The 16,296-nt window shown below is 36.1% G+C and overlaps 2 protein-coding genes across 2 annotated transcripts in view; one reads left to right on the top strand and one right to left on the bottom strand.

Moving 5' to 3' along the window:
• Positions 1-16,296, top strand: part of LOC124594275 (kinesin-like protein KIF19) — a 458,271-nt gene that overhangs the window by 203,330 nt on the left and 238,645 nt on the right. The gene's annotated exons all lie outside the window — the stretch shown is intronic.
• LOC124594952 (hemolymph lipopolysaccharide-binding protein-like) overlaps positions 1-16,296 on the bottom strand; it is a 42,830-nt gene that overhangs the window by 7,610 nt on the left and 18,924 nt on the right. The window contains exon 4 of the mRNA XM_047133462.1: positions 3,569-3,823. Within this exon, the coding sequence (XP_046989418.1) occupies positions 3,569-3,823 (255 nt within the window). The remainder of the gene's footprint in view (positions 1-3,568; positions 3,824-16,296) is intronic.

Genomic DNA, 16,296 nt, shown 5'->3' with positions numbered 1-16,296 from the left:
TTCTGCTGTGATGCACTGCTTTATGTACTGTGCTGTGTTGCAGATATGGTGTGAGTGAGTCTCAGTACTTTTGCACCAAATGTCTAAGAGTGAACTTGGTACCATGTACTGCACTGTCTGAGATACGTAGTCCGTATGGTATGTTCATCATGGTATGTGCATGGAGCCAAACTCCGATATTGTCACCTCGAAGAGAAGAAGAGAACTGAGAACAAGGTTAGGCTGACAAATTCTATCTAGATGAGTGGTTATTGTCTTGGTTCCACTAGCCAGTGACCATAGTGGACAGTATCTGGTAATGTGGAAGAACTGACTACTTTAGGTGAAAGCAGACATATGTGTATGAAGACAAAACCTCACTGCATTAGCGGATGACCATAGGCAACTATATGTGTGTGGAATGGGGCTGGACAGCTAAAACCAATGTGCAGTGAAGGGCTGCCACAGTATCAATATGTGGGCAGGAATTGTATTTGATGACTCATAAGTTTGTATACTTTACTGGACAAATTAACAAGTGCTGTTTATGTTGCCTCTGTTATTGAAGAATGTTACTGTTGCAGAAAAATACTTGTTGTGGTTTATGCTCACTTTCAGTGAATGACACAAACCTTTAATCACTGACTGTTTTTTATGCAGAAGTCCATTAGTGCAGACACTCCATTTATTGGGCTTCTGACCATAGGTATATTTAAGGGCATTGGTATGTTCCACATCCATCTATGATGTGCACACATACTGCAGCAATTGTCTCATGCATGTCACTAAATCTGAGAGCGGCCAGATGTTTTCAAATCAGTTCATGTATCTCTGAGATGGAGGGCTGAACGATGTATAAGAATGAATGGTAACCACATTGAGCACTTCCTGAGCTGTTAACAGACAGATGCTTATCATGAGACAGAACAACCCATATTTCAAAAAGTATTTGTTTCCAGTACCTTTTTATCCTTTTTTTGACCAGTACCATCTCTTCTATGTCTATGGACAGGAAAAATTCATATTTTGTGATAAATACGAAACAGATGTGAATTCTGCCTCAAAATGTGAAAATGTTTAATAAACACTACTTCATATCAAATTGGATCCAGATGAACTATTTTATCAGAGATAAGTTTGAAAGAGCACTATTTTCTGCATATAAATATTGAAAATGTACCCAGTTTTGAACTAGTAGTATTGTACACCTGGCGAAGCCCAGTCTGGGAAGATAATGTGCGTAAGTATCTGCTGCAAAATTAAATAGTGTAAAAATGCAATGATATAACAATATGCTTAATGATTAGTGCCATGCTGATTATGGATGGTTGAATGATTTATTTAAGATATACACCGTGTAGTGCAATGTAGTAGTACTCAGCTGTGGGACCTAGCATTTTACTACAAAGAAACACATATGGGTGTTAGCTACAGCTCAAAAGATGGTATAATGCAGAAACTATTCAAGTGGCAAGTTATGTGGTGGATGTTTTCAGTTTTCAACCATGGTTGCAATGAATACCACTAGAGGTTGGGCTTGAACTATGTCATCAACAATACTCTGCTAACCTCAACAAGAACTTGTGTGGAAGCCGTCTATGAATGCCTTGTGTCATTGGTTGCTCGCCTTTTCTTTTTATGAAATAATTGAAGCAACTAATCCTAGCTTATCATGGATTTCAATTATGACCCTTACAACACCAGAAGAGTTCCATAATCCCTGTGACAATGTGTCAGTTCTGTTTTAGTCTGTTTCCCTGTGAAAAGTGGTGGGGTTTGCTTCCCTGCACTGCTCCTCTTCCCCCCGGCAGCCAAAATTCCAGTTTGTTTAGACTCATGCACATCTGACACTACAGCCTGTAAAACAAAATCTGTAACAATTTTCAACTGCACCGAAATTCCCCCATAATTTTAAAATATAGTTACTGTATGTTCAGTTCTACATCTATGGTAAGTGCCTTTTCAGTTCCATCTGCATCATTGTGAAGTATGGGTTGCATGGCTATGAATGCTCATGAAAGGTCAAAATTAATAGTCTGCACATTTTTTAATCAACAAATTGGGTAGGAAATGACAAGTAATGGCCAGAAACACCTTAAATCAGTGATAAATTCAGTTCAACAGTTGGAAAATGCTGCTGCTTTCTAACAGAACAGACATTTTTGAAAGTTTTCACACTGTCAAATGAAGCAAAGGCCATTTGGGGTGAAAAAGGTCTTGCAGTTTTTGCAAAAGCAAACATGCCAGTAAAAAGGTATCTCAATCAGCACATTTTTTTGATAGTCAATTTCAAAGAACTAAGGCCTTGTTTGTCTTCACTTGTGTAGTGGGACATCCTTTTAAATTCATTTGTCTAATCACTTACAAAAAAATTAATGCAAATTTTGACAAAAATAGATGCAAATTTTGCAAAAAATAAGTGCAGATTTTGCCAAAAATGGGTATTAATGTTGGTTCTAGGTGTGGTGTGAACACATTCTCATTTATAATAAACAAGAATAGCAAGTAGCCAAACCAGTAATGAAAGATTAAAGCATCTGAAACAAAATCAGTATTATTCATTTCTGTCCAACTTGATTTCAGTTAGATGTTGCTTTAGTAAAGGAGAAAGCAATATGAAAATTGGGAGAGGTGGGTAAAGAAAAGAGCAGGAAACATAAGTACAGCTGCATAATGCAAGACTTCCTGGACACTTTTAGCAGATGAAATCTTTCAAGTTCCATTTGTCTATTGCTATAGTAATTAACAGCAGTTAATAGCAAGATATTCTAACTGTAACTTGTTTTGGTTTAGATGTTACAACATATTACCAATGTAATAATAAGAGTTTAATCAAACAGTGGAAACTCTATGTTGAAATATCAACAATATTAGGCAAAGGATAGATTGTTATTCACCATAAAGATGACATGTTGAGTTGCAGATAGGCACAACAATCTGTTAAAGATTTAGTGTTAAGACTGGTCTTAGCTGTCAGTGTTGGTGGTAATGTGTGCATGAGGTGTGCTTGCTTATGTAAATGTGTGTTCTTTTTCTGAAGAAGGCATTGGCCAAAAGCTAAATGTATAACAGTCTTTTTTGTTACGCTTATCTGCAAGGCAATGTGTCATTTTTATTGCGAGTAACAATCTGTCCTTTTGCTAATAAGGTTTTACTCATTGCAATAAGTACATCTGTTCTTTATAAGCTGTGGAGAGATATAATTTGCACCTTTTTAAACAATACTATTACATTAGTAGCATAAGATCAACAAGAGAACTTTAGAAAGTATATTTTGTGGTGAAATGTTGTCAAGATGTGAGTCCAAGTCAACTCTGTTGCTCTGTTAAATATTTTTGCCTTTTTATCATTATTTATTTATACAGTCCTTCAAGAAAAATTGCTGCTATGTCTCTGGCAGGGATACAGTTTGAGATGTCAACTGTCCATAGGTCATTCTTTATCATCTGGTACATTGCTGTATGTTCCTCAGGCAGGTTGCCACAAAGTATCATCTTACAACCACCTCTCATTCCCTTGCATATTCTGCTATTGGCTATATAATACACACCGACACATAGAAAATGTGTATCTAAAAACACCAAATTACCATTTACTGTGATGTATGTTCCTTCCGTGGTTTTGTCATGGAAACCAATAAATGCCCATCCTGAAATTTGTTTGTGGCGTGAAAACAACTGTTTGGCAACACTTGCTTCAGCATCTGAATTCAAAATAAGCAGATGTCCTCCTTCATCAGCACAAGTCTTTCTTGCATCACTCCAGGTCTTCAGAGTGGTGTGAATTTTGTAATAACCAACACCAGCAAAATATTCGTAACCAGGACCAGGTTTTGGTGGTGGAACTGTTAAAAGAGAAATAGTGTAAATTTACTTATTTCAATTCTTATTTCATTAAGATGGTTTTATTTTATGTTTCACCTTGTCTAATCTTATTGCATGCTGTGATTTTGTGACTTCTTGTTGTGCAATGAAACTCATTTCTGTGTAGGTTTATGGGATAGTAAATTTTGTCCAAACCATGAATGTAAGTTCAAAATGGATGTTGTGTTATTCTTGAGAAGCCAGTGAAACAAAGCCTTTGTTGTTGTTGTTTTTGGGGTTACCCAACATGAGATAGTAAGGAAGATAGGTGGCACAAAATTTGATGACACGAAACACAGAAATTGCTTATCTCTAAAAACACACAGCCATTACAGTTCTTAGGCCTCTGCACAATATTTTTAAGACAATATTTCCATTCACAATGCTTATGAATTAATTCTATCATTTCTCTGACTCAACATTAAAGTGATTCAATCATTCATGTATTAATTCATTAATTTACCATGTTCAGCAGATCCAGTCATGATGGAGGACCCTGAGGCATGTGAAATGAGTTAAGGAACACATAAACAAAAGATAAATATTAGCTAAAAATGAAACTTGAAAATAATGAACTATTACTACAGAGGTTCATACTACTTACACTTACACAAGTTGAACTTAACATAGTAAAACTGTCACTGGAATAGCAAATTAAAAAAATAACTGTTTCTTCATGAGTGCATTAAATAGTTATTTTCTGATCCTTGGATGTATATAATCAGACATATGTTTATAATTGTCTTTGGAATGTTCAGAGATTCCCAGTTTCTTGTGTGATACCTGATGCAAAATATGGAATCCTAGAGGAAGAGAAAAACATAAATTTAATGTATATATGGGCTGTGGCTGTTGTGGTTGAATATGGACTCTTATTTGGTTTTCTGGTATCATCAGCAAATATTATAGTTTCTAAATCGTCCTTCAGTGTCATTATAAAATCATTTATGTAGATCATGGACAAACAAACCTTGTGAGACTACACACTTTCAATCTCCCATACTCAATTACATTTTATTATTCTCTATGAGGATAATAACTCATCTGTGGTAAAATGACATCATTATTGCCTTAATCTCTTAGTTCAGTTGTTAAAATTTTATGTTTATACAATCAAGTGCCTTGACACGGTCACATGATATGCAAGGTAGATAAATTTTCTTTATTTGTCTTTATCAGGAGTTGATTCCCAAATGGCTTTCTCTGTTAAGAAGCCTGTATCAAAGAAAAAAGAAGAAAGATTTAATGGCCTGTTGATGATAATCACTGGAGACAGAGTGCAAGCTTAGATTTGACAAGGAAAGGGAAGGAAGTTGATTGTGTTAGTATCAAAGGAATAAATTGCTTTAACTGATTTAGGAAACCACAGAAAAACTTAATTTTTATAGATGGGCATAAGCATGACCTCTGCTACACATATGTGAGTCCTTTGCTTAACCCTTGTGCCAGCTAAGCTACCAATTTATGAAAGGTAACCTGAGAGGCTAGTAATAAATTAGGTTCTTAAAAATTTGTCAGTGTACTATTAAAAGCCACATTCTCAAACATTGTTAAACAACTGAAATTCATGTAATGGATTGGAGGTACTATATTTATCTTCATGAATAGTGCTGCTGAATGGTCAACTATACCAGGAAATAAGTATCAGGCCATTGACCAATTACAAATGTAGCTAAAGGGTAGTAAGCACAAAATTTTGATATTCAGCAAAAAATATATCCAAAGAAATCACCGATTTCAAGTTTCCTAATGACTTTTGCAGTCAGCTTAGTGGTAACTTATTTGGAACAAATGGTAATGTAATAATTGTCTACTGGAATGTATACAATACAAATGAATTTGATTGTTTATTTTCAATTTTCCTTATTTGTACACACTTTAATGATGATTTTTTGTCAGAGTGTTTCGACTGATGACACCTGGTGTTATTGATGTCAAGCTTTGGATTATTTTCCACAGTAAAACCCCAGTGTGGGTTGAAACATTGGGTGACAGCCACTGACAGTTTGTTTTTTAACCCAATAACCCATAGAGATTTAAATGTAACATAGGTTTTGTGACAATAAAAGTCAAATATTAACAGTAAAATATACTGACTGGTCAGCCACAGATAATATAATATATGAATGCATCACAAAATCATAAACAATGTCTCAAAGGGGTTTAGAGTGCAGCTACAGGAAGATCAAAGGGAAGAGCTTTTCAGAGTAGGAAGTAGAGACGAAAAATTTAAGATTCTCTTAAAATGTCTGAGTTTTGTTTCTCTCTAAAATAAACGAGGCCAAAATTGAACATGAGCAAGGATAAAAGATAGATAATTTCTGGAATTAATTTATCTGGTCCTAAGAACAGAAACTCTGCCTAATTTAGGGAACTAACTGCACTCAAGAGTTGAACTTCCATTACCACACAGGCCATTTGGTTCCTCCCACCCACTATTAGTTTACTTGTAATCCAGACATGGGACGTTGCTGTGCGGCACTATGCTTTATAATTTTTTTCAAACTGTTGCATCCTTGAGCCCCCGGTTCGAGATGTACCCTTACCCGCTTAATGGCTGACGCTACAAATCACTTTATTAATAATTATAGTACAGAGTTACATCACCAGTTACAGTTACATTCTCAGCAAGTACACCAAGTTCTTTAATCCATATATGTATTTTTCCATCATTACTAACTTTACGACAGGAACGGGTATACAAAGCCAGGTCTTCGAGTTTGCACCCTCCTGTTGTTAGGCTCCGTCAGGAACCCTAAGCCTTTTTCTCAGTAATCACTTAATTTTATTAATCACTTAACAAAAGCAACTCTTCTGGTCCAGATTGTATACCAATTAGGTTCCTTCCGGAGTATACTCATACAATAGCTCCATACTTAACACTGATATACAACCATTCACTTGACAAGAGATCTGTACCCAAAGACTGGAAAGTTGCACAGGCTACACCAATATTCAAAAAGATAGTAGGAGTAATCCAGTGAATTACAGGCCCATATCATTAATGTCAATATGTAACAGGTTTTTGCAACATATATTGCGTTAAAAAATTATGGATTACCTCAAACAGAATGGTCTGTTATTATTCTTACTTTATGTAAATGACCTCCCCTTACATTTAGATGATAACAGAACCTTCCTCTTTGCTGATGATACCACAATAATGATATCTGACTCAAACGAACATCTTCAACATTCAATAAACAGGAGCACAGCACAACTAAACTCATGGCGTAATTCAAACAGACTACTCCTAAATATAAAAAAGACAGCTGGTATTATTTTCCACACAGCCCAAAATAAATACCCACCAGTACCAAATATATCACTGAGTGATGATAAAATCAACTAAGTAAAGGAAACCAAATTTTTGGGGGTTACCATTACTGACACACTTACATGGAAAAGTCAAATTGATATAACCTGCACCAAATTGAGTAAAGCATGTTTCACAATTAGACAAATAAGGAATGTTGTTAATACCAACACCCTCACATCAATGTACTATGCTCTTTTCCACTCTATGTTAAGCTACGGAATTATCTTTTGGGGCTACAGTGCAGAAGCAGTGAGGCTGTTTAAACTCAAAAAAAGTAGTTAGAATAATATTATTCAAACAGCAGAAAGAATCTTGGAAACCACTGCTCCAGAATCTTAACATATTACCCCCCTCATGTCAGTACATACATTTTTCACCAAGAAAAATATTAGCAACTTAGATATAAACTCAGGCTGGCACCAACATGATACAAGGTCAAAGAACTCTCTTCCAGTAATTCCCCATTCAACAAAACTATACAGTAAAGATGTCAAATATATGGGAATAAAACTCTACAATCATCTCCCAATAGCACTGAAGAACATTACACAAGTGAAGAATTTTAAAGTCAAACTACAGTCACTCCTAATTAAACACTGCCTCTACAGCATACAGGAATTCCTCGAAAACAACCTGCTATAAGGAACTGCTCAACAAAAACATCAGATAATGGATCCCAAACTATTGACCTTATGTAACATAACTGAATGTAAGTTTTATTGGTATAAATCCTAAATTCTGGTACAGAATAAATATAAGACCTAAGTACATTACACATGTGACGTAAATATGTAATCATTTTATAGATTCATAGACAGGTACCTCTTCCTATAAATGCCTAATATGTATCACATGAGCTGTCCTATATCATGATGTGCATTTCTGTGCAATGTATGATTCAGTGGATCAAAACAAATAAATAAATATATAACTAAATGTACTCAACTTGAATTTAGAAAAACATCATTCTCGTGAAGCACAACTTGCTCTTTACTCACACAAAGTATTGAATGCTATTGACAAGGCATTTCAAATGTATTCCATGTTTCTAGATTTCCAGAAGGCATTTTACATGTTACTTCACAAGTGGCTTGTAATCAAATTGCATGGTTATCGAATGTCATCTCAGTTATGTGACAGGATTCATGATTTCCTGTTGGAGGAAAATAGAAGTGGTTTCTGCCATTCCCTAAGGTAGTGTTATAGGCCTTCTGCTGTTGCTTATCTATTTAAATGATTTAGGAGACAATATGAGCAGCTATCTTAGATTGTTTGCAGATGATGCTGTCATTTATCATCTAGTAAAGTCATAAAAAAAAAAAAATAAATAAATAAATAAATAAATAAATAAATAAATAAATAAATTACAAAATGATTTGGAAAAGATATTTGTGTGGTGCAAGAATTGGCATTATTTAGGGTCACTAAATATTGCAAAGTGTGAGATCATGCACATGAGTGCTAAAAGGAATTCATTAAACCTTGGTTACATGATAAGTCAGTCAAATCTAAAGACCATGAATTCAACTAAATATTTAGGAATTACAGTTATGAACAACTTAAATTGGAAAGAACAGACAGAAAATGCTGTGAAGAAGGTGAACCAGAGGCTGATTTTATTGGCAGAATACTTCAAAGATGTAACAGCTCTACCAACAAGACTGCCTACTCTGTGCTTGTCCATTCCCTTCTGGAATACTGTTGCATGGTGTGGAATCCTGACCAGATAGGATTACTGGAGTGCATGAAGAAAATTCAAAGAAGAGCAGCACATTTTGTATTATTGAGAAATAAGGGAGAGAGTGTCACTGACATAATACAGGATTTCAGGTGGAGACCATGAAAACAAAGATGTTTTTAATTGCAGTGGAATCTTCTCATGAAATTTCAATCAGCAGCTTTCTCCTCAGAATGTGAAAATATTTTGCTGATGCCAACTTACACAGAGAGAAATTATCATGATAATAAAATAAGAGAAATCAAATCTTGCAAGGAAAGATATAAGTGTTCATTTTTTCTGTATTCTGTTTGAGATGGGAATAACAAAGAATTATTGCAAAGGTGGTTTGATGAACCCTCTGCTAGACACTTAAGTGTGATTTGCAGAGTATCCATGTAGATGTAGATGTAGATGTAGATGAGAGATGCATTCTTGGTGCAGAGTGTGTCAGAAGCATCACAGCAGTTATTGTAACACTGATGTACTGACAGAATTTCTTCTGTTGTTAGGACACATGGTCTGAGTCTGTCAGCATAAGTGATCTCACTGTCCTGCCACCCAGAAGCACTGTGCATTGTGTAGTGGAGGAATGGCGTTGTCAGGGTGAACAGCCAAGGGATGTGGTATCCTGTATCATGATGGAGAGGCAAGGACTTTTGTATGTCTGGTGAGAAGTAGAAGTGACGCAAGAAGTCGATTCACACTACATGTTCAATGATGTCTGTTGCATAAGAAGTTCATGTGAGTTCATGATAAAGCAATGGTTCTAAGGTTTGTGTGGTGGATCCATGCATCCAGATCATTGAGTTATTAGCTGTGTGGAGTTGTAGTGTCAACATTTTGCCGACTGTTGATGTTCTCTCGAATGGTGCTAAACTGATGTGCGATCCAGTATCCACAAAAAAGTTCTTTCTGGAATTGAGATCAAAGATGCAAAGATGGCCACCCTGGTGTGTGATTGAGAAACTATGAGCTTGAATCTACCATAGTCACTGTTGCTGACTTGGTGTCTCTGTGTGGGCTGGTGCACTTAAAGTGGCCCACATTTGAAGCTTAGAAACCCACAGGGAGAAGGACAGATGAATACAGTGTCACCAAACTTGCACAGTACCAGCAGGGCTGTGACATAGAGTCAGCAGTGGCGACCATTGTAGTGTTGCCCACAGTGAGTGTTATACCTTATACAGCACGTTGAGTTGGAGCAATGATGTTACTGTCAACTGTTCTCATCATTGCTTGGGGCAATCTGGCATGCAAGGTGGGCAATCTTTGGCTAACTTGCTGTGATGGTGCTGTGCCTTTGTAATTTATACAAAGCCTATGTTGTAGTAACACAAACATCCTGTTCACTAGAGCAAACTGTCTCTCCAAAGGTTTGGCTTCACGTGATGTCGTAGTAAGTTGTAGTTGCAGCAGAAGTTTCATGATACAGTGTGTCCATAGGCAGCATCCAGCATGAGGTTAATTTTAAGTGTGGATTTAAATCATCACCAAAGCTGGGACAGCATTCTGTCATTCAGTTGTTCATCATAGAGAGCAACTGTTGTTCAGGTGCCCTGGAGGACCACTGTGGCAGTGCTGTTTTGGCTACATCATACTTGTTGTGGGAAGGGGTGCCAAGATGATGTCACTGATTAAGTCTTCATGTTCGGTTAGACGGCAAATGAAAGTGATGAATCAGATGTTATCATCAAGGATGCTTGATGAAGTAAATACACACTCTGCAGTGGTGAACCACAGAGCTGGTCTGAACGGAGGCAGTTTCAGTTGTGAGCTGAGTTTGTGAGGTAAATAAAGGCTGTAATGTGGTGTATCTACAGTCAGCCAAGATGGTATCACTGACGAAAGAGTTTGTTGTGGTTGCAATGAGGAAATAAATAAAGCACCTAGTATATTGTAGTATACTAGTATTTGACTGCGAGCATGAAGAGTAAGTGAATGTCTATTCCCATAATGCTGCATGGATGTCATGGTTGACTTACAAAGATTTCACCATTCGACCTGAAGTCCACTTGTTGATTTCTGCATTCTGTCGTGTATTCATTGTACAATCTTGTTCCCAAGCTCAGTAACATATTGTCTGTTGGCTGCCATTGTTATGGTGTAGTAAGCTTTGTGTTGTATAGAAACATTTAACACATAGATGAGGTACATTTGTGTTTCATCAAAGGTCAATGTTCCACACAATGATTGCACTGCTAGTACACTTCACACATACTAACCCAGATGCAGTGTTCTATGAAGCAAGAAAAGTTGTATTCACAAAAAGGATGGCAACATTGTCAATGCACAATGGAACATTTGTTATGATTACTTGCATTGACATGGTGTCACCTCTGTGCTAGAACTCTCTACTGGGTGTCACGGAGTGCACCAATAACATAGTCATGCTTGCACCATCATTATACTCTGTCATCAGATCTGCCACAGATCACTGCCTCCACATTTCGTGATGAGGCATGGGAGTAAAACACCATAATACCTTTTCATAGTTTCATCACCCTTCAACCACTTTTCATGGATGCTCGTGACAGAGGCTTGTTAACATCAACCAGCTTCATCTTTTCCAAGTTGCTCATTCCCAGGCACTTGGCCATAACAGTCTGAACTTTCCCAAAGTATCTTAACTCAGTTGTTTTCCCCATTTTTTACCCATATCATTGATAGAATGATTCCTCATTCATCTTTTCACTCCTTATATACTTATCTTTCCATGTCATGCTCCCACAACACCACCAGGTGGCACCCAATCTTGCAGTGGGCAGTGGTCATAATGTTCTGGCTCATCAGTGTATGACATTATACTGTGTAAGTCAGCTATGTTTGACAACATTGATAATTTGTTTGGGTAAGTAAGTGAAACTGTGGTTTAATTCAACAGACTGAACTGATCATCAAACTGTAATCTCAAGAGTTTTGTGCTGTCAACCTCTTCTATTTCCAGATCCTCAGCTTGTGTTGGTTAGAATGTCTAACAGAGTCTGTGAATCTTAGTGAGTGAATCTTTTCAAAGGTCAAGAAGAATGAATTGGATGAAAACCATATAGTAATCTCCATGAAACTTACATTTACAGCTCTTTCAAAGATTTTGATTTATATTTATCACAATGTTTTATTCTCCACAATCAAATCAAACTTTGCATCTAGCAATGTAGCATATGGGAAATTAATAAAATCAAAAACAAACAGCAATATTCACAATAAAAACCTTTGGGGTCACTGCATTTGACTATTTCCCATTTGCATCATAAGTGATAGCCTGATCTATGGATTTTTCATATTTGTAACTTTTGTTTCCTCTTAGAGTGTCCATGACTGCCTTGCAAAAGTCGCACTGATAGCACCAAATTCGATTCATTTAAAAAAAAGTGTAATTTAGGCAGTCCAGTGCCTTTAGTAAGCAACAGAGAATAACAGAAGTCTTTAAAATTTGATATCTAATGAATTAAATATATTCTGATCTATTCCTTTTTAGTATCTGAATCCACTAGAAATCTAGTTTGTGACTTGGAAAATATGTTATTTGTGGACCAATGGAGAAGTCTGAAGAATGCTGGTAACAGTGAATTTGAGTGAACATTTTATGGTACAGTATTTTACTATCTCACTTCTATTATGGAGGATAACTACATATGATTTAAAGTCCACTGGGATTGTCAGCTGCAGGTGTCATATTCAAGGCAGAGCCAGTAATATTCCATAAAGTATAGCTGTCTAGACTGGAATTAGAGAACTGATGAGTATGTCCTCCTACTCATCAAGCTTTATATATAGAGAAGTTTTGTCTAAGACATGGAAATGTCATAATAAATAATTTAGCCATTGCATTCCAAGAGAACTTCTGGGAAGAAAACTGGAAAGAAATTTGCAAATCAAACACTGAAGATGCATTCAGATTTTCATTTGTATTGCTCTGTAGATTCCAACAACAAAGAGAATGTTCAGAGATGTGGAATGTGTTCAGATATACACCAATAAAAGACAAGGAACCACAGAAATTTAAATTGTAGACCCTAACTGTTTAAAAAACTCCCACCATACTGTTTTGTGCTATTTCTGCAAATTTAAGCTAGAGTTAACATAGTAAATTACAAATAAAACTGCTACTTTGGATGTAAATGTGCTGGTTCCTGAGATATATTAAACAGCAGCTGTTTATCTTCTATGAGTAGCTTAATATTTACCTTATTATATTATCACTTTTTAAAGAAAATAGTTACCAACATCTTTCAATACAAAGTTTTATTTTCAGACAATTACTGCTTGTCATGCATCTTTATAAAGAAAGTAAGAGGATGGCGTTATGAACCACCCAAGGCTGCTGTAATGTGTATTGTCAACCAACTGTCTTCAGAGCATGAATATCATTATATCAGGTTAAAGGAAATTTCCTTGACATCAAATAAATAATTATTACCAGCTGCAACATCTGTCTGTTACACAAGCATCCACTGTCTTACAAATTTTTGTCACTAACTACATTATGAAGAAGAAATAAAAATTTTAAGGTTCACCAATGACATTGTAATTCTGTCAGAGACAGCAAAGGACTTGGAAGAGCAGTTGAATGGAATGTACAGTGTCTTGAAAGGAGGATATAAGATTAACATCAACAAAAGCAAAACAAGGATAATGGAATGTAGTCGAATTAAGTCGGATGATGCTGAGGGAATTAGATTAGGAAAAGAGACACTTAAAGTAGTAAAGGAATTTTGCTATTTGGGGAACAAAATAACTGATGACAGTTGAAGTACAGAGGATATAAAATGTAGACTGGGAATGGCAAGGAAAGCGTTTCTGAAGAAGAGAAATTTGTTAATACCGAGTATAGATTTAAGTGTCAGGAAGTCGTTTCTGAAAGTATTTGTATGGAGTGTAGCCATGTATGGAAGTGAAACATGGGCGATAAATAGTTTGGACAAGAAGAGAATAGAAGCTTCTGAAATGTGGTGCTATAGAAGAATGCTGAAGATTAGATGGGTAGATCATGCAACTAATGAGGAGGTATTGAATAGAATTGGGGAAAAGATGAGTTTGTGGCACACCTTGACTAGAAGAAGGGATCGGTTGGTAGGACACATTCTGAGGCATCAAAGGATCACCAATTTAGTATTGGAGGGCACCGTGGAGGGTAAAAATCTTAGAGGGAGACCAAGAGATGAATACATTAAGCAGATTCAGAAGGATGTAGACTGCGGTACGTATTGGGAGATGAGGCAGCTTGCACAGGAGAGAGTAGCATGGAGAGCTGCATCAAACCAGTCTCAGGACTGAAGACCACGTCATCAACAACAACAACTACTACTACATTATTCCATAAGGTGTCACACTAAAGCTGTATCATAAACTGAACCCTGCTACTTGACATATAGCTAACAAAACTTTGTAGTTCTCGATATTTAGGTAATACATTGAAAGAGTGGTAAATGAGGTATTTTTTAACCCCTGAGCAGGTGCACCTCTGTATAAAGTGTGCCTGTCACAAGTAACTGTGTTATTTCACTTATGTGAGCTGGTACCTATTTCTTCATTATTGCTTCAGCTAACACATTTATAAGTTGTGTTCTTGCATGTCCAAGTGATCAGCAGTAATATAAAATAAGCTGTGCGCTAGATGATAAAAAATTTATGACCCATGCAAGAAAATGACCCAGATTCTGAGATGGCTGGTCAAACGTACAGCAAGGCAGTTGTCTCTGAGGTAGTGAGTAATCAAATAAGCAGTTGGATAAGATTTGATGCTACTGCACTGTTTGATGCTTCGAGTAGGTTTTTACTGTAGGGTAATTCTTGCACATGTCAACGGAGTGATACAATGAGAGTTCATTTTATTATTGTTTAATTCAACAGTGATTTAGTTTACATAACGTAAATTTATTTTGCTGTTGTTTAATTAAACTGAGATTAAACTATGATTTTCTTCATACATGTTTACCTCGGTAACATAAAGTCAGTATTCTTTACATGTTTACAAAGTGTGCTGTCTGCCCACTAGTGTTATGAAAAATGGCCCACGTGCTCAAGCATTAATTTTCTTTTTAATTGGTTAGGATTGATAGTAAATTTCTAGCTTTGAGGTAGATATGAGCCTGTTGAATGTCTTTATGGCAGAATTCCACTTTGAATCCCAGACTTTAGGCAGAATGTATGTGATTTTTTTTCTGTGAATGTGCAGATTACAGTTCAGCTGCAACTAATTTTATTGTCTCCAATAAAAATCACTAAGCAGTAAATTTATCAGAAAGTGAGAGTAAGAATTCCAAGATCTTAAAAAGATCACTGTAATGAGTGTGATTGACTGTGTTACATAATATTCTTACCACTGGCTTATAATGAATAAAAATTGTGCTCACATTAGGTTCAATGCCCCACAAGATAATTCTGTAACACAAATGGGAATTAAAATATGAAAAATATGCCAACACTCTTGTCTTTAAGTCAACACGAGGAGAGACGCTTTTAAGGTAAAAGCATGCTGATCTGAGCTTATTGATTATTTTGGCTAACTGTTGGCTGTACTTGTTATCTAATTAGATTCTACAAGATTTTACAGACAGTATTTATTTTAGCTTGTGATCATAAAATAGTGATGTTTGCTTCTTTGAAACTGAATAATATAAGCCATTCTGATATTAAGACTTAAACTGTTAACTGTGAACCACTCATTCGCCTTGTCAGCTGCCACCTGAACAGTTCTTGGTATGGCCAAGTTTGGTTCTTGATTAACATGCTTTTGTATTTAGCAAACAAAATAATTTTCAATCATGCTGGAAAGTCACTGAAAAATAATGTATGTAAATTAAGAACAAGTATGAGCCCTGGTACAATCTTTCCGGAATCCCATGTGTCATATGCACCCAATCTGAGGTTAGTTCAAACCCTATGACAATCTGTCAATGAGAATCTATACTTTCTGTAATGAAGATAAGACTACATCTGTGCAAGGGAAATACCATAATATTTTAGTATAACAACTAGAATTTTGTGATCCACACAAAAAAGGCTTTGATAATGTCACAGGATATACCAGTAGACATCTTGCATTGCTTTCTCTTTTGAGAATCCTTTGCAAAAGTCAGAATGAGAGACAGTTAACTACTTCTTCTCCTGTAAATGAGTCAGCATTCTGTCATAGTTACAGCACATTAATTGTCAGTTGTTATTTATGATACTGATCATATTTGTTGGTGGCAGTTATGGGACCAGACTTCAGGAATTCCGTAAAGAATTTGACAACAACTGTCTCCCTGATTACAATGTCGATGAGTCACCACTGATGAGATGTTTCACTATTTCAGAGAACTTTGTGGATTTTCTTACAAATAAAACTAATCAACTCAAATCATGTTTCTTTGGTTTCAGAGTAAATTTTGTATGGCCTGAACTGTCTGTAAAAGGAACAAAGCCATGGTTTT

This window comes from Schistocerca americana, chromosome 2 (assembly GCF_021461395.2).
Source record: "Schistocerca americana isolate TAMUIC-IGC-003095 chromosome 2, iqSchAmer2.1, whole genome shotgun sequence".
NCBI lineage: Eukaryota > Metazoa > Arthropoda > Insecta > Orthoptera > Acrididae > Schistocerca > Schistocerca americana.
The sequence above is the reverse complement of the archived record's forward strand: the minus strand, read 5'-3'. Positions and strand labels throughout refer to the sequence as shown.